The sequence below is a fragment of the Peromyscus eremicus genome, chromosome 3, assembly GCF_949786415.1.
Source record: "Peromyscus eremicus chromosome 3, PerEre_H2_v1, whole genome shotgun sequence".
Classification (NCBI taxonomy): Eukaryota; Metazoa; Chordata; class Mammalia; order Rodentia; family Cricetidae; genus Peromyscus; species Peromyscus eremicus.
Window position 1 is genome coordinate 136,002,863 of NC_081418.1, and position 23,694 is coordinate 136,026,556.

The 23,694-nt window shown below is 45.8% G+C and overlaps 1 protein-coding gene across 3 annotated transcripts in view; it reads left to right on the forward strand.

Annotated features, from left to right (window-relative positions):
- Positions 1-23,694, forward strand: part of Ano2 (anoctamin 2) — a 333,798-nt gene that overhangs the window by 254,866 nt on the left and 55,238 nt on the right. For all 3 annotated transcript variants that reach the window (XM_059258640.1, XM_059258638.1, XM_059258639.1), the window contains one exon: positions 5,781-5,976. In XM_059258640.1, the coding sequence (XP_059114623.1) occupies positions 5,781-5,976 (196 nt within the window). The remainder of the gene's footprint in view (positions 1-5,780; positions 5,977-23,694) is intronic.

Sequence of the window (23,694 nt, forward strand, 5' to 3'; positions counted from 1 at the left end):
GTGAAACACCATATGCACTCAACAGACATCTTGTCATTAAGAAGTCTGTCAATAACAAGTGTTGGGAAAGATCTAGATCAAAAGAAACTTGTACAATGCTGGTGGGAGTTCATTTGAGAAATTATTTAAAGATGCCTTTAGAAACATTCTGGCATTACTTAGTAAAAGCAAGACTTATAGCCTAGAGCCCCGAAATTCCATGCCTAGGTGCATGCCATAGAAAACCTTATGTGCACACACAGCAAAGTACACACAGGGGAAAATCTGTGAAGCACTGTTCATAATAGCCCCAAATGGCTAGCCGTCCATAGGCCTATCCCCATGAGAATGGATACATAAACCGGATCTGTTTACACAGTGAGACCACATAGCCATGAAAATGAACAAGCTAATCATGATACAGAGCAGCATGGGTAGAAAAAAAAAGGACAAAAAATATATACGGTTTGATTGTTATCAGGCAATGTTTGAAAAGAGACAAGCCTAGATGGTATGCCTAATGATGCATTCTTAAGTAACAGAATAGTAAAGGTAAAGAAATAACTGTCACCCAGCTCAGCAACCTGTTAGGACTGAAAGAAAAGCCTGGATAGGAGACAAGAGATCTTGTGTTTAATGTGAGGCAGGCAGGATACACTGGAGTTTGCTTTTACAATTCATTCTCTCTCTCTCTCTCTCTCTCTCTCTCTCTCTCTCTCTCTCTCTCTCTCTCTCTCTCTCTCTCACACACACACACACACACACACACACACACACACACAGAAAGAGAGAGAGAGAGAGAGAGAGAGAGAGAGAGAGAGAGAGAGAGAATGTTCTGTATGTTCCAAATATAACAAAATTTAAAATCACAAATGCATCTATTAAAGAATACAAGTAAGGAAGTCTCATCAAGATTTTAGTAAGGATCTGTAGTAGGAGAAAGACTATCCATGCTGATATTTTGGAGTCAGGGGGAAGAGTGAGGAAAAGGATCCCAGGATATGGCTCCGGGTAAGATGCCCAGTGAGAAGGGCAGCAAACAAGAACAGAGGGGCGTGGCTGTGGCTGAGATACAGACAGTGAGGCCATAGGGAGCCAGGGGTAGAGCAAGGAATGGGTCACCCTGCTTGGAAACTCCCTAGAGAAGGGTTTGCAGAGGAGTCACATGATCCCCTGTGCAGTTCAGAGGAGAATCTGGGTGTAGAGTAGAGAAATGCTGGTAAAGAAGGCAAGTGTCAGGGAGAGGGAGAGTCAAGCAAGAAGCTGCTGCGGTCATTCAAAAAGTGTCCCCAGAGTGGGCCAGAAAGAATTTGGTCATGCCATGTAGAACTGAGAAAAGTTGCCAAGCATGGCAATGCATGCTTGTACGTCCTACTACTCCAGGAGCTGAGGCTGGAGGATTGGCAGTTTGAGATACTATGTATTTTACCTATTTATTGCTTTATTACAAGATCAGCTTCGCAGGGGAAGTCGTTTATAGTTAGTTACCTTGTTTGTATTTTTCTCAGGCTGTCTCCCTGACACCTAGCCTTTAGACAGCTGCTAGGACTGAGCAGTAAACAAATTACAGATGGATGGCAGAGGCAGCTGTGACACAGTGACAAAGCTGTTTGTTTACTGGAGCTACTGTCTCATTCTGTGCCCCAGGCTGAGCCTTGTCCCACTGGATCAGCCGAGGCTGCTTCTGCCTTGAGCAATCCTCCTTGCTTTCTAGAAAGTTCTTCCTCCTCCATATTCTTTTCCTAAGCTTTCCCCCTAGCAAACTCTCCAGACATCTGCAGAGTTTTCTTGTCCTCTCCCCTGCTCTCCATAAGAGCATCCCAGAAGCTCAGGACCTGGGGCTCAGACCAGCTGCTCCCCAGTTCATCCTTGTTACATGTGTACAATGGTTTTCGCAACATCAGTTCAGAATGCAAGTCCCGGAATATGGGGACCAGGCAATCTCTCCTTCCTAGCTCTTTCATAATCTCACACTCTGTGTCCAGGCTTACCCTGTATATTAAATATTTTCCTCATGTCTCTGGCCAAGCGTCTGACAAGCAAGCAACTTCAAGGGGGGAAGAGTGCTCCAGTTTCCTCTCTGTCACTGGGATCAATCACTGGTCAGAAGCAACTCAGGCAGGAAACCATTTCTTTAGCTCACATTTCCAGGTCACATCCCATTGTTGATGACAGTCAGGGAAAAAACTCAAGCAGGAACTTGGAGGAAAAACTATGGAGAAAGGATGCTGTTTTGCCCACTTCAACGCATGCTAAGCTAGCTTTCTTATACCATTCCAGAACCACTTGCCTAGGGATGGTACCTCCCACAGTGGGCTTGGTCATCCTACATTAATTAATAACCCAAACAATCCCTCGAAGATATATCCATAGGTCAGTCTGATCTAGGGAATCCTCAGTCAAGGCTTTCTTCTCGGATGACTGCAGGCTGTACTAAGTAGACAATGAAATTTAACTAGGACAAAGGTAATGCTTTTTGTTTGTTTTTGCCTGTTCTTCCCCCTTACAGTTTAAGAAGGGATACAGTCCATGACGGCAGGACTGTATGGTGGCTGGTCACATTGTATTTGCAGCCAGGAAACAGACAGAGCACAGGAAGTAGGGCCGGGCTAGCATTCTTCAAAGTCCACCTCCAGGGATTTTCTTCCCCCTGCAAGGCTCTACCTTCCTAATGTTTCACAACCTTCCAAGTGTTCAAACACGTGAGCCTGTGGGGTGCATTTCATATTCACAGCATAACATTTTGCAATATTTTTCTATACCACAAAGGTAAAATTATAAGGACCAAAATACAAAACCCATAAGGGCTTGGATAATGTGTCCTCGTGTAGTGTAGATGAGTCATTTGTGGTGAAAATCTGCAGTCTTTAGCAAGCTGGTTTCACTTATGGAACACTGTTATGGAATCATATTATCCATAGAATGTGGCACATGACCAACCTCCTTTACCCTATTTGTGGGAGACAGACCCAAAACATGATGTGTCCCAGTGCAGTGGCTTAGAGGTCATCAGAAATATTATTGAATACCTTTAAAAGCAACAATTCAACCCCAAATGGTAGAAATGATATTGGAGTCCATGACAAGAGACCTGAGATCTGGTGTCAAGATGGGAATGTTGGCTCAGTTCCACACGGCAGGGTCCAGTCATGGCTCATCATGAAATCTCATTGACAGAAGGCATGGTAGTTATGAGGATTAGCTCAAGTGAAGAGGTATTTTGAACAGTGGCATGGAGACGATACACTGGGGAGATGACGCTGATGATGTCACCATTATCCATGAACACCTTAGCTCTGCCTTGTACCCTTCAAACCTTGGGACAATCAGATTGCTGCTACTTTGGCCTAAGTTTCTTTATGCATAAAACTGAAGGTTGTAGGTAGATAGGTGAACCCTAAATGCTATAATTCTTTCATCCCCACTGTGATCCAGGAGTCATGGGGGATAATATAGACCCGGTGGCCAAGAGCAAATGACTTCTTGTTTCCACACCTGTTTCTTTGTCTACACAACAGTCGGTCATGGGGGCAGGTTGGCGTTCTCTAAGCCTGAGCAACCTGGGAGCTCTGTGGACCTAGAGATGTTCTGGGAAATCCCAATGGGGAGGTTCAGAACTTGGTTTCTACCGTGGGGTAAAAAAATCAAGACCAGAGAAATAGAAGTTTACCAAGAGTAAGTGGAGGCTAGGAATGGTGTTGGAGGTGATGCTGGAGGGGAGGGGAGAGCAAGTGAGAAGAATGGTGTCTCTGGCTTTGGCTAGGACTCCTTTCACTATATGGATTGTAAGCCAGGGTCAAGAGTTGTGCCGAGAGACTACATCTCAATCAAGCTCCCAGTTGATGGAGCCTCTAGTGTCCTAGATTACACCACACTCATTCTTTTCAGACTCAGAGAAGTACAGGAGAGGATCCCTTCTCCATCTCCCTCCCCAATGACCCTAAAGCAATGGATATTCTTGGCATTTTCTCCTAGTCTTCTCCCAACACCAAACCAAATGCATGCATGCGCGCAAGTGTGCACACACACACTCTGGGTTACTCCTCCGTGCCCAGCCTTTGCCACCTCATCAGCACTCCCACCACCAGTCATCACTGTAGAAGTGATCTGAAGTGGGGGGAGGAAGAGAATCTCACACCACATTTTCTAGGCTCTCAAGGTCAGTCAGTGACAGCCCCTGAGGACCAGGAAGTGAATCATCTACATTGTTGGAGCAGTGTGATGTCATGTACAGGTTTCCCACTTAACAGAGTTGTCCCTCCCCCCTTGTCCTGCAGGGTGGTGTTGCTGCTGCATCCCCATCCAAAGAGAGGCTTCCTGTGGAGTGTTTTCCTTCCTGTTATCCTTGCAAACACACACACACACACACACACACACACACACACACACACTTGCACACATTGAAACACTCTCTCTCACTTGACCATAAAAGACCTCCCCCACTGCCTTTCTTACACCATGGCCCACAGGACAAATGCTAACATTTATAAAGTATACCAGGCTAGGCAGCCCAGTCTCTCACTAGCACCCCAGGCTTCAGCATGCTGGCACCCCAGAGGTCTGCATGGGTCTGTATGTTGACACATCTGTAACTCATTCCAAGCTCACCAGAGTATCATTCACACTGCCTGTAACATGCAGTTCAGACCTCTTCCCAGCCCTCCACTCTCCCCCCATGCCCCTCTCATCTATTCCCCTCCCCTCCAGAATGTCTCCTCCAGCATTCTTCTGTATTCCTGGGGAACCGTCCACCTGCTCTCTTCTCACCCCACATTCTAAACAGCCAGTGCCCCATTTCTTCTGCCCCTGAGACCAACCAGTACCTGAATGAATGGTATCATTGGCAGCAAGGGTAAAATATGATGTCCCTTGACTGAAGCAGAGCAGAATGGGACCTGTTCCTGACAGAGGCCTCCCTCCCTCCACCCCTTGCTGAACCTTGATTGGGAACTCTTGCTCATGGTATCCTAATGCTTCCGGGAACTGTCCTTCCTTGGCTGGGATGGTGAGGGACAGGGTGGAGACACGGGAAGGTTGGTACTGTAGGTCTAGATGAATCCCTTGTTCTTATGTTCTAGAGGAGGTAATGTGGACCTTGGAGATTGAGGGCAGGAAGACAAAGGAACAAGAGATTTATTTGTACACCAAATTAGAATCTGTGACTTCCATTCCAAGGTGCCTAGAAGAGAACTCAGTGTTTTTATTCACCTCATCCTGTGCCAACACCACTCGTATTAATCTTTTTTCTTTTCTGTGCCTTTCCTCCTCTGTCAAGCTGTAACCCATCCCTTCTCAGCTCAAACATCTTCAGTGGCTCCCCATTTCCCTTAGTGGATGGTCCAACTAGAAGTTTACTTCCTCCACAGCTATTCCCTGTCCAAGCAGATCCCCATGCTGTGTTCCCACAGCAGCTGTCTTCATTTAGCACGTAATAATCCCACACCTGTTACAATGGTATAAAAGGAGTTCATCTTCTCTCTGTAGTAGGTAGAAAGTTCTAGAATGAAGGAAATCAGGATGTGTTTTACACTCCACAGTGTTCAGAATTCTCATCTTTATTTGTGTTGTGTGTGTTTTAGACTATTGGGATCTGATAAAAAGTGAGGATACTCTGCCTTGAAAATGCATCAACAATTGGAATGCTACATCAGAGTTCAGTGTCTTTTCTGGTCCTTTGCTGCTCACTCGGCAACTAGAGGCTGCTAGCAGCTGATTTGAACAAACGCTAGGGGCTCAATAGTTGACTGCTGATGTGTTTTCCTGCTTAGTAACTGCCTCCTTCTCCTGTCTTCTCTGCACAGATTGCCCTGACATTCTCCATTGTCTTTGGGGTCATTGTGTATCGGATCACAACTGCAGCTGCTTTGTCCCTCAGCAAGGCCACACGCTCCAATGTCCGGGCGACAGTGACTGCGACAGCAGTCATCATCAACCTTGTGGTCATCCTCATCTTGGATGAGATCTACGGTGCTGTGGCCAAGTGGCTCACCAAAATTGGTACTGTGTCACAGATCCTCTTTGTCTTGGGTCATCTGGAATGTGGTCGGTTCAGTGTGTGCAAGGCATTTGATAGGAGTGACCCAAAATGACAGATGGGATGGAACAGGAATTTGTCCATTTGAGTTGAAAGAATGAAGTGTGATGGCTGTGTTTTTACAGGGCCTGCCAAAAGGCTTCCATTTAGCAAGAATCCTTCCTGTGCTGTGCATGTCAGAAGACCAAGGGCCTGTATCGACTGCCTTGTTTGACAGAGAATCACTCCCCTTTTTGTTTAATCTATGAGATCTATTTTTTTTAACCCAATATAGAAGCAAGACAGATTCAACATTTTCTGTGAGAAATTACAGAACTCGAGCCCCGCTCATTTTCCCAGCAGCATGTATAAAGTGAAAAAAGCATCTTGATACTTGAACCCGAGAGGGTCTTATCTGGCCTCTCAAACCCTCACATTCCCCAGGCTCTAAGCAGACTTCAAAGAGGCCTATCAGACTTCCCAAGCTTCAAGCCAGTGAGGAAAATGTCATGGCCTCCACACTCAGACGTGTCATTTGAGCTGGGACCTGCTGTTGCCTGAGACACATTCTGACATTCCTGCTCATTAGATGGGGGAGGGCCATCACAGAGACCCTTCCATGTTTTGCTTAATCTGGGTGGCCTGGATGCATCCCTTCTTTGAATTGGGGGTTTCCTTCTTTATTCTAGGAACTGGGCAGTCCAGGCTCTTACTAACCTCCTAGGGAAGTTGAGTCAATGGCATGATGCCCCATCTACTGCCTGGTTATGGTGACAGTCAAATCAGACAGCATTCCTGTGAGACCTTGAGATTCTGGAGGCTTCTCTGTAGGTGCCTCCCAGTAGCACAGAGGTTCACACAGTGGCACCCACCTTTTTTGTCCCTGCTGGTCTAGGATCTTACCCTTGGAATGAGAGTGATAACTCTGTTCCCTGGGAGCATCTAACTATGTGGTATTGCCTTCCTTCATGGGTTTCTTGAGAAAAAGCAGAGGGTACTTCTAACTCGGTGTCTTTGGTAATGTGCTGTACCATGCTCTGTGGAACAGTTAGGGGAAGCACCCCACTCTCCAGGGTACTCAGGGAGCCTTGGAGGTAGGCATGTCGTGGGAGAGTAACTGGTGCCCAGCAGGCAGGTGTGAAGGGGAATGACAAGCAGAGGGCAAGTTCTTGGCAAAGAAACAAAATGAGGAAATGCCAAGGAAGGCAGATCAGAAGGGCAGTGAGAAGCGGCTTGCGGACCACTTGGACGGCTTGCCAGAATTTCAGTGAGTGTAAATGCCAGCAGAGTAGAAAGACCCAAGCTGGGTATACAGGGCACAGAAGGCATGACACATTTATGGGAGACCAGAGAACCGTAGTTTGCTGACTGTACTAAGGCTCAGACCAGGGCACAGTGGAATGGGGAACTGAGTCTAGGGAGCTGATTGACACCTTCCTTTTTCTTTTGGTAGAGGACCTTATTCAGGCTGAGGACTCTGCTTTCTTTCATAGTCAATGGAATGTGTTGCTTTCATATGGGCTTCGGTAAACAGTATGGCCCTTCAGTCCTGATTACTGAGCCAGATGAGAAGTAAGATCAAGGCAGAGGTGGACAACAGTCAGCGTGTGAGCTTTAAAACTGAAAATTGCCCCCTGCCAAAGGTAACTCAGTAAGGGAGCCATGAAAGTTCCCTACTAGTGAGCTGCTCACAGATTGGCACTTTTGATGGCAGGTCATAGTGCACTGAAGAGCTCTGTAAGGGTTGGGACCAGGAGGGGCACAGAACACCCTCACCACAGGCACTTTGCTCCCACCAGAAGGGCAGGGCAGCAGGCAGGTGAGGAATGTCAGGAGCATCTTCCAGACTGCTCCACAAAACAAGTGACTCCCCTTCTCTTAACTGAGAAGAGAACTGTGGGGCCAAGGTAAGGTCTTACAGTTGACCACGATCCTCCACATGGAAGAAACAGCAGAAGTGGAAAGGAATGGCCCTATCCCCTGCTGATCCCAACCCAGTACCATAGTGGAGTTTTTGAAGGGTGCCATGATGGAAGTTTACATTTGCAAACTTCCTCAGGAAGGATCGTGGGGTGCTAGGATGCCAAGGAACACAGGCAGGAGGCAGTTGCTCCTGTAAAGATTAGTGAGTGTGTGTGTGTGACAGAAGTAAAGATAAGGGAAACAGGAAGCCAATGATGGTGTAGAAATTTCTTCCTGGTTCTATGGATATTTTTTTTTATACAAGACAGAAGAGAAAGTGGCAATAATTATAGTTTATAAAGACTTATTAATAAATATTTAGTGGACACTTCTCATGTGCAAGGCTGGACACAAACTGTTGTTTAAGGTCATGAACAAAATGAACCACAGAGCTGGGGCTGTGGCTCAGTGGAAGATCACTTGCCCAGCATGCACGAGATCCTAGATTCAATCATTAGCACCTCACACACACAAAGATTGTACATACCCACATTTCCATATTGTGAACCTGTACCTGTTGTTTCTAACTCTTCCTTACCCAGAAATCTCAGCTTCCTCCAGTTTGCTAAGCCACTGCCCAGTGTCCCATAAAAGATAGCAATACCCTTAATTTATTCTTAAACACACACACACACACACACACACACACACACACACACAAATTCCTTTTAGCCCATATAATGTTCCTACGCACTGTATGACCAACAGGGAAGTGTGTTTTCACTTTATTAAGGTTCAGACTCAGATTCTACCATGAAGACACAGACTTGTTTTGGTCTAAGTTTGGCACTATCCACATGCAATGGTGTGCTGAGTCTCCACTCAGGAATGAGTTCACTTAGATCTTGGCCCGGTTGTTGTTCTGGACTATCTTAGACTGGATGTTTCCAGGAGGCTCAGAGAGGTATGGCTGTGCAGTGGAGAACACTGAATTCAGGGTTCCAGCAGACAAAGCATTTGAGTCCTGGACTTAGCTTCCTCTCCCTCCTATCCTAGACTACTGAGTAGCAGGGAAATTTGCTAGATGAAGTTGTATCAATGTGTCATTCCACTTCGATTTCTAGGTCAACACTGCCTGGAATGTAAGAAATACATATTGTGGTACAGAGCGATTTGAGGCCATACACTTTGGACCTAGGTGGTCAGGAACTCTCCTATCCAGCTGATCATGCTGTAACTGGGACGTGAATGAGAATGGAGCAATTTCCAACAAGGGCCTAGGGGGGAGTGATGGAAAGATGCAACAGAAAAAAACATAACTACAACTGGCAATAAGAGTAAAGAGAAAGTTCCTTATATGCTGATCATATACCTCATTGCCTCTATCTGAATGAGGTTGAATTAGGCTGAGCTATGCTGAGGCAACACATTCATTTTTACATTCCAGTTGTTTAACATCTTTTATGTATTCTTGCTCACGTTGCATATTTAATGTAGTTAGAGATGGCTCTTTGCTCCATGCAGTTACTCAAGGACCCAGACTGATAGTAAAAGTGTCATCATCACTCAGCATCATCAGCACACAGCTCACTAGCTCAAATAAGTTCAAAGATGAAAAAATTAAAATACATGTACAATTGAGTAACTGTCGATCTTGATTGTCACTTGACTGGGTTAAGAAGTGCCTGTCCAAATAATAAAGCATACTGCAAGGTATGTCTGTGGGAATGTTTCCAGAGAGAACTAAATAAGGAGGAAGATCCATCCTTGGTATGAGCAGCACTATTCCATAGACAGGGGCATGGGTAGAATGAAGAAGTGGAAAACAGAAAGGCAGCTAACATCGGCCTTCTTTTTGCTACATGGCTGCCGTGATGTGAGACGCCGTTCTAAGATCCAACTGAAAGCTCCAAAACTAGAAGCCAAAATAAATTCTTCTGTCATTTTAAATTGCATCTGCCGGGTATTACGTCATAGTGACAGCCTCCCCCCACCCCACCCCCAACAGTACTATTGATTAGCATAAAAAACCCTTCTATTAGGACAGCTCTGTTCTACTTGCTCCACGCAGGCTGCAAGGCCCTTGAGGGCAGTGGCTCTTGGCTCTTTTACGGTGTGCCTGCTCACGGTGACCTTAGCACACCTCTACAGATGCCACGGTCAGTGAAATGCATTCCCTCCTGCAGCCATCATTCACAAATAAAATGTTCGCAGCTCACCTCCAGGCTAAGCATTCTGCCAGCCACAGCAGAGACTGCTGGGTGCTTGTATGTATCCACGGTCTCAACTCTGTTTACCTAAAACGACTTCCAGTAAGTACGGAGGTAGATACGGAAAACTTAAAGTTGTCCCGAAAGGATAAAGATGGACAGATGCAACAAGAAAGTCAAGACTTCAGGTTTCCTTAATGGCAAAGAACGCACACTAACAGAGCTGCTCACACAGTGTAGGTATGTAGTATACGCACAGGCAGAGGTGTGGCTTCGAGGCTTCTCCCAGACCCTGTGGGGACACAGAGCTGTCGATAGTGCCACTTTAACGGAATGACAAGTGTGCCAAGCTTAGGGGCTTGCCCAGCCATTATTACGCTGGGTTTACTGCCCCATCTGGCTTCCTGCCCCAGATCTCCTGATAGTTGGGGAAGTTGTGACTGTGTGCCTTGCTTGCCAGGTGCAAACAGCTGGTGCAAACAACCCTAACAAGTTCCTGAGAATTTCCTATAGGCTGTGTGATGGAAGACCAATCGGGCGTATTTGAAGACCACGCTTACCATAATATTTATAACAAAAGACAAATTTTGTTAAATGCCTTGAAAGCGATCAACTCAGAAGTGGTAGATAAAAGCTGTAGTTGCCTCTCCAGCTGCCATGCTAGTAATGATAATGGCTTGTGTGAGAAAAAAAAAAAGGCATACTCTGGAGATATCACATCCCTGGTGAAGCGATGGCTGAGCTGAATCTAGGAGTATGTAGAGAAGTGGCTGGAGCTTGGAAGCCTTGTCTGAGAGTGCATTTGGCTATTCAAGACTCATTGGACCACATGTATATCCAGGTTCTCCAGATACCAGCAATGGGGTTCCAGTGAGAAGGGAGGAAAGTCTGTCTTAATCTTCAGTGATGTATTCTTTCCTAGAGGGACAATGGGTGATAGCTATGGGAAAGGGTCTGGATCCTAGGGGAAGAAGCAAATAAGAACTGTCCAGGACATCAGGACTCTTGTCACACACGTAAACACATGTCCTGAGCATGGTAAGAGGCTTGGAGACAAAGGGAAGTCCAGTTGGTCAGCTCCAGGCTTGCTTCTTTCTGCAGTAAGGACGGAACGGTCTTTTAGGTAAGGACACTTCTGCACCCATACATTTCATGGTAAAGATGTCTAGTGTTCTTGATCGCTGTAAATCTTGACATCAGCATAAGCACAGTCTGGCTTGGCCTAGAAGGGGGCCTGCCTGTAGGCCAGTTTTGGGAAATCTGCTGATCAGAGGCAAGACGGAGAGGCAGGCAGTGTTGGTCAGCTTCCCTCATGATTATGTGGCTGACTGGAAGCTGTGGCTCAAGGCCACTGCCCAGCATCTTCTGATAATAGCTGTCTGATGGTCCTAGACTGATCATGATGGACTCCACTGGCTTTATGAGATGTCTCTGACTTCAGCTCTGTTCCTCCTCTCTTTCTTTCTCTTCTGTTCACAACCATGTGCAGAATGCTAGTGTGCAGAGCTTTGTAAGTCCTCCACCCATCTCCATTGCACCTCTCCAGGTTTCAAGGCTGGCCTCATTATTGGCACAAGAAACACAGCTTAACCTAGTTGAATCAGTGTCTCCAATACTTAAGAAAGGGACTATGTTTACAAGTTGTTTGAACAAATGTCACTGTGGCTCACACCTGAGTGTCACTGCTCCAATGATCTTAGATGAGGCAGGGCTCAGATAGGACAAAAGGAGAGGAGAAAAGACCCAAGTCTCACTGAGTGCTGCCTTCCACACCCCATTCCAGGCACTAGTAAGTACTGTGCACACTCTGCCCCATATAGCCTTTTGTTGGTGGTGCTGGTGGCTGTACTTTTGGTTTGGGTTCTTTAAGTCAGGGTCTCACTGTGTAGCCTGGGCTGGACATGAACTCACTGTATAGCACATGTTGGCTTCCAGCTCACAGTTCTCCTCTTTAGCCTCTGAAGTATATAGGCATGTATCACCATGCCTGTCTTCTATACTTCTTGAGACACAAACAAACTTTCATTTATACCATATACAGCACAGGCACAAACCAAAGGATTTACTCCACCCAAGTTTAGTTTCATGAACCAGTAAGCTTATTTAATCTATTTACAAGATATTTGTGAGGGATTATGTACAAGATCACGAGTCGCCCAATGGCAGTTCCATGACCATAAAGGCCATCCTAGCATGGATAATGACTCATGAAAGCTATATCCCTAGAGCTCCCTGCATAGCACACAGGCCGTCTCTTCTGTTCTCTTCCCAGCAATTGTTAGTGTATGTGTGTATAACCTTGAGGAAGGCTTTGTGAATCTTGTAAGTTTCAGGAGCTTCCTGAGAAGGAGTGATTGAATTCAAGGACAGATGTTGTTACCCAACAGCTCCCCACACTGTTTTCACACTTTCCAATTGGTCATTTCCTTGACTTTCCTTATGGAGCTGCTGAAGAAGTTTAGAAATTTGAGTGGGCAAAGGAGTTAATGTGTATGCATGTCTATGTGCATGTGTGCACAGCCACCCACCGCAGAGCCTACCCTGTACTGCAGTTGTAAGCATTTTCCTTATAGCAGAACAGATGTTCTCAATTTATGATGGGCCCATAGCTCAATAAACTCATTACATGTTGAAAATACCATGAGTTTAAAAGGAATTTAATGTACTCAACCTAAGGGACATCAAACATAGCATGCCATGCAGTGTTGGTTGGCGTCCCTCATGATTATGTGGCTGACTGGAAGCTGTGGCTCAAGGCCACTGCCCAGCATCTTCTGATAATAGCTGCCTGATGGTTTTTTGGCCCCTCCAATTAAAGAATTAAAAGACAGGAAAATAACTAAGAAAAAGTGAAAGAGAAGTTTGTTGGCTACCCAAGATTCCTTGGGTAGAGATGGAGCCCGGGAGCCAGCAGCTGCTGATTCTAACAAGGTCTGGATTTTTCTAGGTTCCTACTGGTGATGTCCTTCCTCTCCTCTGTTAGTCCCAAGGCATCAATGTGCACTTTCTGGTGCTGGGATTGGGTCTACAAGTATGGAAACAGCTTCCAATAGGATCCACTGTCTTGGATCAGGGGTAGAGAAACAGCTGCAATAGGGTCCTCAGTCTCAGGGCACAGATTCAGAAACAAATGCTGGTTGAGGTAGGTTGATCCCAAGCCCCATTTTCTTAGTGGGGAAACAGGGAAAGAGAAGCCTCCTGCAGGTCAAGGCAAACGGCCTACTTTGGGGAAAATAGAAACTTACTGCAATGAAAAGGCGGGTGACCCTTCTCTCTCCCTTCTCAGGGGCGCATGGCCTTGCTGACTGTAAATCCTTAGCCCAGGAAAAGGTCGAAATCTAAAGTACAATTGCTTCTGAGTATGGCTTTTACCAATTGTGAAGATTAAATATCACCAGATGGACCATCACAAATGGAGAACATATGTACATTTAACCTCAAAACAGCCCTAACAGTGTAGGGAACCTTAATTCTCCCATTTTATTTATTTATATTACTTTTACTAGACAAAGAACCTTGTTGACCTTTGTTTCGAACTTTATTCTTCAGCTTAATTCTCAGCTTCAAAGAATAAATTATATATTAGCAAAAATGGAAAAACTTGAGTGTCTAAGGAGTTGAGGCTTAGTCATATTAAAGATCCAAATTGTATTAGATTCAGTGACATCTTGAAGTAGCAAAAATATCTGATGGTTAATTTAGGGGAGAAAAGGCTTACTCTGGCTTCCGGTTTCTGTCCATCCTGGTGGGGAAGGCATGGTGGATGGCATGGATAGGTGTGTGTGGTGAGGTTTCTCATATCCTAATCAGGATACAGCCTGAGCCAGAAGCGGTAGCAGGGCTGTAATCCTCAAAGGCCAGTCCCCAGCTACTTGCCTCCACCAGCCATGTTTCCCATCCCAAAGGTTCTGCAGTCTTTCAAAAGACCTCTAGCAGCTGAGGGCTGAGTGTTCAACCACAGGAGCCTGTGAGGGACATTTCAAACTCAAACCACAACAATCTACAAACAGAAGAATATGGTTATAAAGCAGATGCTCTCAGTAGCTTCTTCAAGTTCTATAGGAGTTGACTAATGGGTCTGGGAGAGGGCTTAGCCAATAAAAGCACTTGCTATGTAACCAGGGGAAGCCAAGTTCAAATCCCTAGCACCCATGTAAAAAACCAGGCATGGCAGCATGTGCTTGTAATTCCAGAACTGGGAGACTGAAACAAGTGGATCCTGAAAGTCACTGGCAAGCCATGTGTCTTAGTCACCGATCTGTTGCTGTGAAGAGACACCATGACCAAAGCAACTTGTGAAAAAAAAAACACACGTATAGTTTCAGAGGGTTCATTCATGATCGTCATGGTGGGAAGAAGACAGGCTGAGAGTTTTACATCCTGATCTGCAGGCAGCAAGGGAAGAGAAGGGGAGAGGGGCTGTGTGGGCTTTTGAAACCTCAAAGCCCACTCACAGTAACACACCTCCTCCAACAAGGCCATACCTCTTAATCCTTCCCAAGCTGTTCCATTCTCTGGTGACTAAGAATTCAAATACATGAACCTATAGGGGCCACTACTTTCCAAACCATGACACCATGTTATTTGAAACTATAAGCTTCTAGTTCAGTGAGCGATCCTGTCTTAGGGGAATAGGGAGAGAGTGAGAGAGGAGGACATCTGACATCCTCCTCTGTCTTCTGCATGTGTGCATATGGGTGCATGTACCCACACACCCACATGTAGCACACACATATATGCACACACATGTGTGTGCATGGATACACACACAAAATTTTTAAAATTTGAAAGAGGGGTCTGGAGAGTTGGCTCAACAGTTAAAACTGCTTGTTTCTCTTCCAGAGGACCTACATTTGGTTCTGGGCACTCACGTTAGGTGGCTCACAACCTTCTGTAACTCTAGCTCCAGGGGATCCCATGCCCTCTTCTGGTATCTGTGGGCATCTGTATACACACACACACACACACACACACACACACACACACACACACACACACACACAAACACACACACACACACATACACACACACACACTGAATAACTAAATTCTTTTTCTTAAGAAGCTGATTCAGTTCATTTTGCATCCTTCTTAGAAGTGAGTGGTCAAGTGTGGGCTGAGCTGCTGCTGGGCCTGTCACATGCGTGCACTGAGATGGCTTGAGTCTGCCATAGCACAGCTCTCTACAGCCTCGCTGTCTCGGTGCCCAGCCTTGCTGACAGCATTTGCAGCTGGACGCGTGTGAGCTCTAGGGTCACAGCTCCTTGCTGGGGTGTACCCACTCTTATGCTACTTCAGATATCATCACCGCTCGATTCTTTGGACCCATCTTTCCTCCACAGCAGTTGGTCTATGATCCACCTTCTTTGTATGACCTGCTCCTTCTCCAGAAGGCACTTGACATGCAGTCTGGGGAGCCTTCCTGGGTCCTGTCACTCCTTCATCCTGTCAGAGCAGACACTGGGCTGTGTGCTTGGGGGTCTCAGCTGAGATCAGGTGTGCATGCAGAGACACAGATGGCAGCCAGAATGACAGTCTCATTTGTGCCTTTGGTTTTCTTTCTTTCTTTCTTTCTTTCTTTCTTTCTTTCTTTCTTTCTTTCTTTCTTTCTTTCTTTCTTTCTTTCTTTTTTTAAGACTTATTAATTAAATTTGCTATTTGATGACTTCATACATGTGTATATGTATGAAATGCTTTATGATTTTTTTCCATCCCCCTCCCCTGTCAACCCCTTCCTACAAAACCCTTTCCTACATTCATTTTTTGTTTTGTTTTCTTCTGTGACCCCCCTGACATACAACTCCCCAATTACTCTCTATAAGTGGAACTAGTCAACCAACACATCTTCATTTTCTCACTTAAGCACAGAAGCCCAAGTCTCTCCTATTAGTTAGTGATCACACACACACACACACACACACACACACAGAGACACACACAGACACACACACACACACACACACACACACACACACACACACACACACACCGGGCCAGGCAGCACAAGCCTGTAATCATAGCAACTTGGGAGGCTGAGGCAGGAGGATCATGAGTTCAAGGACAAACTGGGCAACTTAATGACACCTTACCTCAAAATGAAAAGTAAAAAGAAGCAGGGTGGTAGTGGTGGTGCACACTTTAATCTCAGCACTCAGGAGGCAGAGGCAGGTGGATCTCTGAGTTCGAGAACACACTGGTTTATGCAGCGAGTTCTAGGACAGTCAGGGCTCCACAGAGAAACCCTGTCTCAAAAAAACAAAAACAAAAACAAAAAACAAACAAAAAAAGAAAATGAAGGAAGGAAGGAAGGAAGGAAGGAAGGAAGGAAGGAAGGAAGAAAGGAAGGAAGGAAGGAAGAAAGGAAGGAAGAAAGGAAGAAAGGAAAGAAGAAAGGAAGGAAGAAAGGAAGGAAGAAAGGAAGGAAGAAAGAAAGGAAGGAAGAAGAGAAAAGAAAAGAAAAGAAAAGAAAAGAAAAATGTAGAAACAGTGTTGAGGCTGGAGCTCAATGGCAGAGCTCAATGGTAGAGCTGGTATACAAGTAGCCCGATGTTTGCTTCCTAGTACCGGAGCAGCAGGGAGTTTTGAACTGGGGTACTGACTCCCTGCCTCCCCCTAGTTTTCCCACATGTCTGGAGAAGTGCACCCCTTCATAATTACAGCCCATCTAGGATAAGGGCCTGTGACACCATGTCCCCTCCATGCTTCCTCATTGCCAGTAACATCTTTAGTAGAATCATGCCCTTCGTCCTGGTTCCGGCTGGGTAAGAGAGAGTGTCAACACAGCATCCACTAAAGCAAGGGGCTCCTAGGATGTGATAACCCTTGCTCCGAGACTCACTGCTATACCACATAGTATGGTTAGACAGTGGCCTGGCCTCTCCAAAGTGCAAGTTAGTAGCATAACAGAGAAGCCCCTCCATGCTGTGGGACTGGTGAGGTGCTGCGCTTTTTGAGGATGCCCTTCACCTTCACTGGACTTCAGCTGAGAGGTTGCCAGTCAGTGCTCCCTGAACTACATACAGCAGGGAACACGAGTTGAGGCAATCTCAGCTCCCTCAGCCAATCAGCTGGCTGCCTAATTGCCCAGCTGGTGGCTTCCCCAGAGGTGGTTCTCTTCTGATGGCAAGGCAACACTATTGCACACTGAGACCCAGCCAGTCCCTGCACCTACCCACTACCTACAGGGACAGAGGGCAGACCCGCCGGTTACACTATCAGGAAAGCTCAACCACCCTGGGAGAGACGCAGAGAGAGGAGCTTCCAGGTCCAGCCACACGTGTTTAGACCTTCCATGCTTCTGAAGCCACAGCGCCAGGGCTGCCCCAGCCGAAACATACGGAGGCATCTTCCTGTTTTTGTTTTATTGCTGTCTTGACTGGGCTGCTGGAGAGACCAGGTACAGGATGTAGCTTTCCCAAGATTGTGTGCCAGGCATCTTCTTGCTGGCTGTGATACTCCCAGATGATTAGGAGGGAGCTCTGGGGACTTTGAGTCCTAAGTTGGCCCCCTGGGACTAACCTGGGCTTTCACACTAATTATCATCCAAGGCAGTTTACAGCTGGGTCATTAGCACTCAAGTGTTTTAGTGACACAAGGCAGCAGAGGTTGACACTTACTAAGCCAGGGGTAGCAGGCTGGGAGTGGGGATGGGGAGGTAGGGGTGTGGGGGGGGGATAGGGTTTGGGGGGTGTGGGGTGGGAGTGTATGTGTGGGTGTGTGGTGGGTAAAGATCTTGTGTTTGAATCCTGTCAGATGTCTCCTCCTGGTTCTAGATGAAGTCCTGTAGGAACTCTGCTCCATGAGTTGAGAACAGGTGACCCCTTCAGATGGTCTCTAATCCACCTTCATAGGCCCTCTCAAGGGGGTGAAATTATGACTAGCTTTCCTTCTCACCCTGTCAACATTGGACGATCCCTTAAGTCCCCATAGCGACGGGATCTAAGGACATTTCATTTGGACTGTTTTCTCATGAGTCCCAGATTCAGACACCAGAGTCTTATGAGTGGATCCTGCCCAGTGACCTGACACACGGATGGCTGTGGGCGACCCATACACATTTTCCCACCCATGTATGAACTCTGAGAATCTGCATTTCATATTTCCTGGCACACAGTGGTCTCTGTGACAGGCAGGTGTAGCTCCCTGTGTTGGCTTCTGAAAGATTCAAAAGCCTGACCATAGTACCCAGCATTGTCCCCCAGCCCCGCCCCATTACTCCAAGCTTCCCTGAGGCTCTCCCTCCCTACAAGGCTCACTCAAATGCTCCCTGTGGCCACAGGGCTTCCCAAGGTGGGGAACCCAAGTGATTTAGTGGCCAATCAAGTAGATTTGAACTGTTTATTGGAAATGCCCATTATTTATGGTGGTGCACAGCCCTAAAAGCCTAGTGCAGGCTGCTTTTAAAAATAAAACTAATAAATAATTGCCAAGCCCGTGATTTGTCAGTGTGGAGAAAGAACCATTCGTTGCTGGCTGGAGCCAAGAGCTCTGAAAACACCAGATTCCTTTTTTATTTTTTTTAAACCAGAGAACATAGAGGAAATTCCTGTAGGGACCGAGAGATCTGAGCATAGTCAGTTCAAAGGGGATTATAAAAGGAAATTAAAGACACGTGTCGCTCTTTACCTCAGCCTAATCCTCTTCTACACATAGTCACAAGATAAGCATTCCAAATTTTTAGACCCCCGGGTCTCATTACTTATTTTTAGGTGACATTTGTTTTAATTTTCTTACCCGAAACTATTTCAGAGAGAGGAGTTGAGGGTTGCTTACCTCTGAACTGAATGCTGCAGACACACTGGGCAGAGGCTCAAGCTCTTTTTTTTTTTTAGAGGAAAATCCATTGTGTCAAAAAGTTTTTTTTTCTTCTGTTTCTCCCCTCCTTGCCTTTCCCCTCCTTCACCTCCCTTTCTTTCTCCTCTTCCCCTCCCTTCCCTCTCCTTCTTGTTTCTCCTCCTCTTCCTGTCCACTATCTGTGTCTCACCTCAGTCTTTTTTTTTTATTTATTTGAACACTGGCTACAAACAGACACTATGGATGGTCTCTATATAAATCACTATGCCCGGATTCAGTTATGTAGCACACCAGCCCTGAGGACAGATCCATGATTTCCCCTTCCCCACTCCCCACTCTGTGAGCATGTGAAAATAGGTATACATAGTGTGAGCATTGAGAGGGTGGTGAGAGATGTATTCCTCCATTATTCTTATATTTTGAGGTTATTAAATTAAATCTTGTATTTTGAGATAAGGTTTCTCACTGAACTTGCAGCTCACTGATTTGCTAGACTGACTGGCCAGCCAGCGCCTAGGATTCGCCTGCCTGTCCTAGGGTTATTGAATCATGACACCTAACTCGGCTTTTTGACATGGGTGCTAAGGATCCAAACTCAGCATGGGCAGAGACAGATAGACAAGAAAGGGCCCGAGTGGGAGGCATCCTTCCAAGACATGCCTCCAGTGACATCTACAACTAGGCCCACCCCATAATAGCCTATCCAGTATGAACTGGTCCATGTATTACCAATGGATGAAGTTTGTGTCCTTGAGATCCAGTCACCTCTTCATGGTTAGACCCACCAGCCAGAGGATGCACCTTCAACACGAGAGCCTTTGGGGGACCCGCCATCTACAAACAACAGCAAACCTGTATCTCAGGACTTCTGGCTTTCGTAGTTGCACCAGGCCTGCATTTGTCAGGCTGAGCATGTCTGGAACACATTCCATTAAGACGTTATAAACCTCCATGACTTAGCATGCTCCCATAGCTGTTCTACCAGATGTTTCAGCCTTCTGGCTGGGCATTCAGAGTTCCGGAATCTCTCCTCTAGGTCAGTTGCTGTACTCTGTAGACTTTAGGAGCAAATGATGTCAAAGGCAAAGGCTTCCATCTCACAGGTCATGTGACAGTGTTAAAATGTCAACTTGACAGAATCTAGTATCACCCAGGAGACAGGCTTCTGAATAAGCCTGTGAGGGATTATCTTCATTGTGGTCATTGAAACATGAAGAGCCACCCACTGTGGGTGGCACCATTCCCTGGATAGGACATTGGACTGTGAAGTAGAGCCGCAGCATGCTTTATTACCCCGATGGCTGAAGGAAGTGTAATTCTCTATCTTTACTTCCCTGCCTTGATGGACTGTACCCTTGAACTGTGATCGAAAATAAACCATTTCTCCCTTCAGTTGCTTTTGTCAGAATATTTTATCGTAGCAACAGGAAGAGGAACTAAGACAGGCCACAATTTATTTACAGCTAAAGTCTATCCAGGAAGAGGAAAATAATTTTCTATGGACCCAGCCCATGTCTGTCTCATCTCACTCAAGAGCATGGTCTCCTCATGCAAATACAATACCTGGAGGTGCACTCTTGTGATCCATGGTTCGACTCCCTACTGTCACCCTTGTGTTTTATTTTTGAATCAGTCTCACTGTGTAACCCTGGAACTCACTATGTAGACCAGGCTGATCTGGAACACACAGAGATTCTTTTACCTATGCCTCCTGAGTGCTAGAGTTAAAAGTGTGTGCTATCATGTACATATATAATGTGTATGCTGTGCGTTTACTCATATGACTCACAGAATACCTGTCTCTTAGGTGAGACAACTATTGCCACCACCATATTTGAAAGAGAGGGAAAGAGATGGGCATGGTGGTACAGGCCTAAAAGTTCAGTATATAGGCAGCTGAGGTGGGAGATCATTATTTTGATGCCATCCTAGACTATATCTTGAGTTCCAGACCATCTTGAGCTAAAAAGTGAGATCCTATCCCAAAAGGCAAACAACAAAATATCAAATGCAATTATGTCCTAAACAAAGCCTTGAGCAATGAAAGATATGAAAAAAACAAACACAACAACAACAACAAGAAAGTAGTGCTATTGTAAGTATGTCCCACTGAGTTTTCTAGCAGCCTAATTTCTCCCGCAGAGACCATGTCTTGGTGAAATGGAACAAACATTCTTGTATGCCATGTATGTCCATTTGAGCTACCCTCCAGCAGATCATCGTATAGTTCCTATTCATACTGATGGCTTGGGATAGCTCTGTCCCTGGATATCCTCTGGTTGCATACAGTTCTATAGAAGGTGTCAGTGCCTCCATGTCCTACAATATTGTCTTAGTCACTGTCCTATTGCTGGAGGAGATATTATGACCAAAGGAACTTATAAAACAAAGCATTTAATTAGGAGCTTGCTTGCAGTTTTAGAGGGTTAGTCCATGATCATCATGGAGCAGTAACTAGGAGTTGTTTGTTGGTTTGTTAGTTTGTTTTCAAGACAAGGTTTCTCTGTGTAGCCTTGGCTGTCCTGGAACTCACTCTGCAAATCAGACTGGATTCGAACTCCCAAAGATCTGCCTGCCTCTGCCTCCCAAGAGCTGGGATTAAAGGCATGTATCACCACCACCCGGTGGTAACTGCGAGTCTTACATTCTGATCCATAGCTAGCAGTCAGGAGAGAGAGACTGGGCCTCAAGTGGGCTTCTGAAACCCCAAAGCCCACTCCCAGTGCTGCACCGCCCTCAACAAGGCCACACCTCCTCATCTTCCACAGTTTCACTGCCTGGGGACCATGCAATCCCTGCAGACATCAACCTGTTAGGGAAAAAAATCTATTCATATATCTTCCCTCCCTTTTCTTTCCCACCATCCCGTCTTACCATGTGTCCTCACAAACTACCTGCTTCCATCTTTAGATGTTCAGAGATCTATTAAATAGGTGTGGACAATAATACTATTTTTAATAGTATTATTAATTTTTAAAGGGCATAGATATTGGTAATTAATATAGGAAGATATCAAGTCCATATAAGAAAATAGAAAAAATAGACACCAATTCAAGACATCTAGAAAAACTGCTGGGAGGAGATTTAGCCTGAGTGTTGAAGAATGCAAGGACTTGTACCTGAGGAGAAGGTCAGGGAAGGTCATACCAGAGGAAGAGGACAGGGTCTCAGTTCAACTATTCCTATGCAGATTGTATATCTACAAGTTAGATGCATCCTGTGTGTGGTTTTGGCACTGTGCCCTGGGCTCAGCACACTTTTATACTTACCATCCTACGTGATGCCAGGTTGGTCACGACCCTGAAGAATATGGCCATGTTATGATTCTACTATTTGGGACCCCCCCCCCAACTCCAAATTCACCTATTGAAATTCTGTCTTGGTTAGGGTTTCTATTGCTTCAATGAAACAACCATGACCAAGAAGCAAGTTGGGGAGGAAACAGTTTATTAGAATTCCACATCACAGTTCATCACCAAAGGAAGTCAGGACAGGAATTTGAGCAGTGCAGGAACCTGGAGGCGGGAGCTGATACAGAGGCCATGGAGGAGTGCTGTTTACTGGCTTGTTCATCATGGCTTGCTCAGCCTGCTTTCTTATAGACCCCAGGACCACCAGCCCAGGGATGGCACCACCCACAATGGGCTGGGCCCTCCCCCATTGATCACTAATTAAGAAAGGCCTGCCTTACTACCTGATCTTATGGAGAAATTTCTTAATTGAGATTCCTTCCTCTCAGATGACTTTAACTTGTATCAAGGTGACATAAAACCATTCAGCACAAATCCTAATCACCAAGATGACAGTGTTAGGATGTGGGGCATTTGAGAAGGGATGATTTAGGTCATGAAGCTGTGCCTTTGTAAGTGAACTTACAAAAAAGGTCCCAGGAGATGACTAGCTCTCCCAGCATCCTGGGACACAGCAGTGAGGTGCTTCCTATAGAGCTGAAAGCAGGCCCTTCTGGGAGGAGATTGAGCCTGAGTGTTGAAGAGTGCAAGGACTTGTGGATGAGGCAAGGGTCATGGAAGGGCACCAAGTCTACCTTGATCTTGCCCTTCAAGTACCCAGAATGGTAAGAAATGGTTTTCTGGGTTTTTTTTTTTTTTGGTAATTTAACTAGTTCATAATTTCTTATTCAGCTCACAAATGGATTAACAACATCCCATGCCCACTTTCACCAGCTCACTCATTTGTCCCAGTCTGTAGAGTCTCCACCAAAGCATGCCACACTTTTCTCAAGAGTCTCTCGGCATCTTCAGTCTTCTGAAGGCATCAGAGAGGTTTCTGCCTAGTCTCCTCAGGGCTCTGCTAAAGATGTTGACCAACTTTTCTGCTGGGACATGATAGAATACATGTCATGGGGCTGTGACATATGGGTTTGAGACATAGGCTCAGCCATGTTTTTCTCTTTGCCTTCTTTGGTGGCCTTTCTTCATTTGAGTGGACGATCAGGATGCCTCTCAGCCTTCCCTAGATCTTACAGATAAACACCTTCCTGGTAAAGATGGAGGAGGAGATAAACCAATTCAGATGCCCTATCAACTCTAAGCCCTTTTGGCCTGAAACTTTTTTTTTGGGTGACATTTTATGGGAATTATATATAAAGCCTGGCTGACTTCCCCTGGACTAAGTAAGGGTGGGGTCCCCAAGCTCTCCCTGCTCAAGCTCTTGTCTGTGGAGTTCTGAATGAGTCCATGTCTTAGGAGGCCAGGAGGGGGGCAGTAGAAAGAGTGAGGTGAAGATCTTATGTACCTTTTACCCTGTGTAACCTCAGATTATCCAGTGAACTGTTTG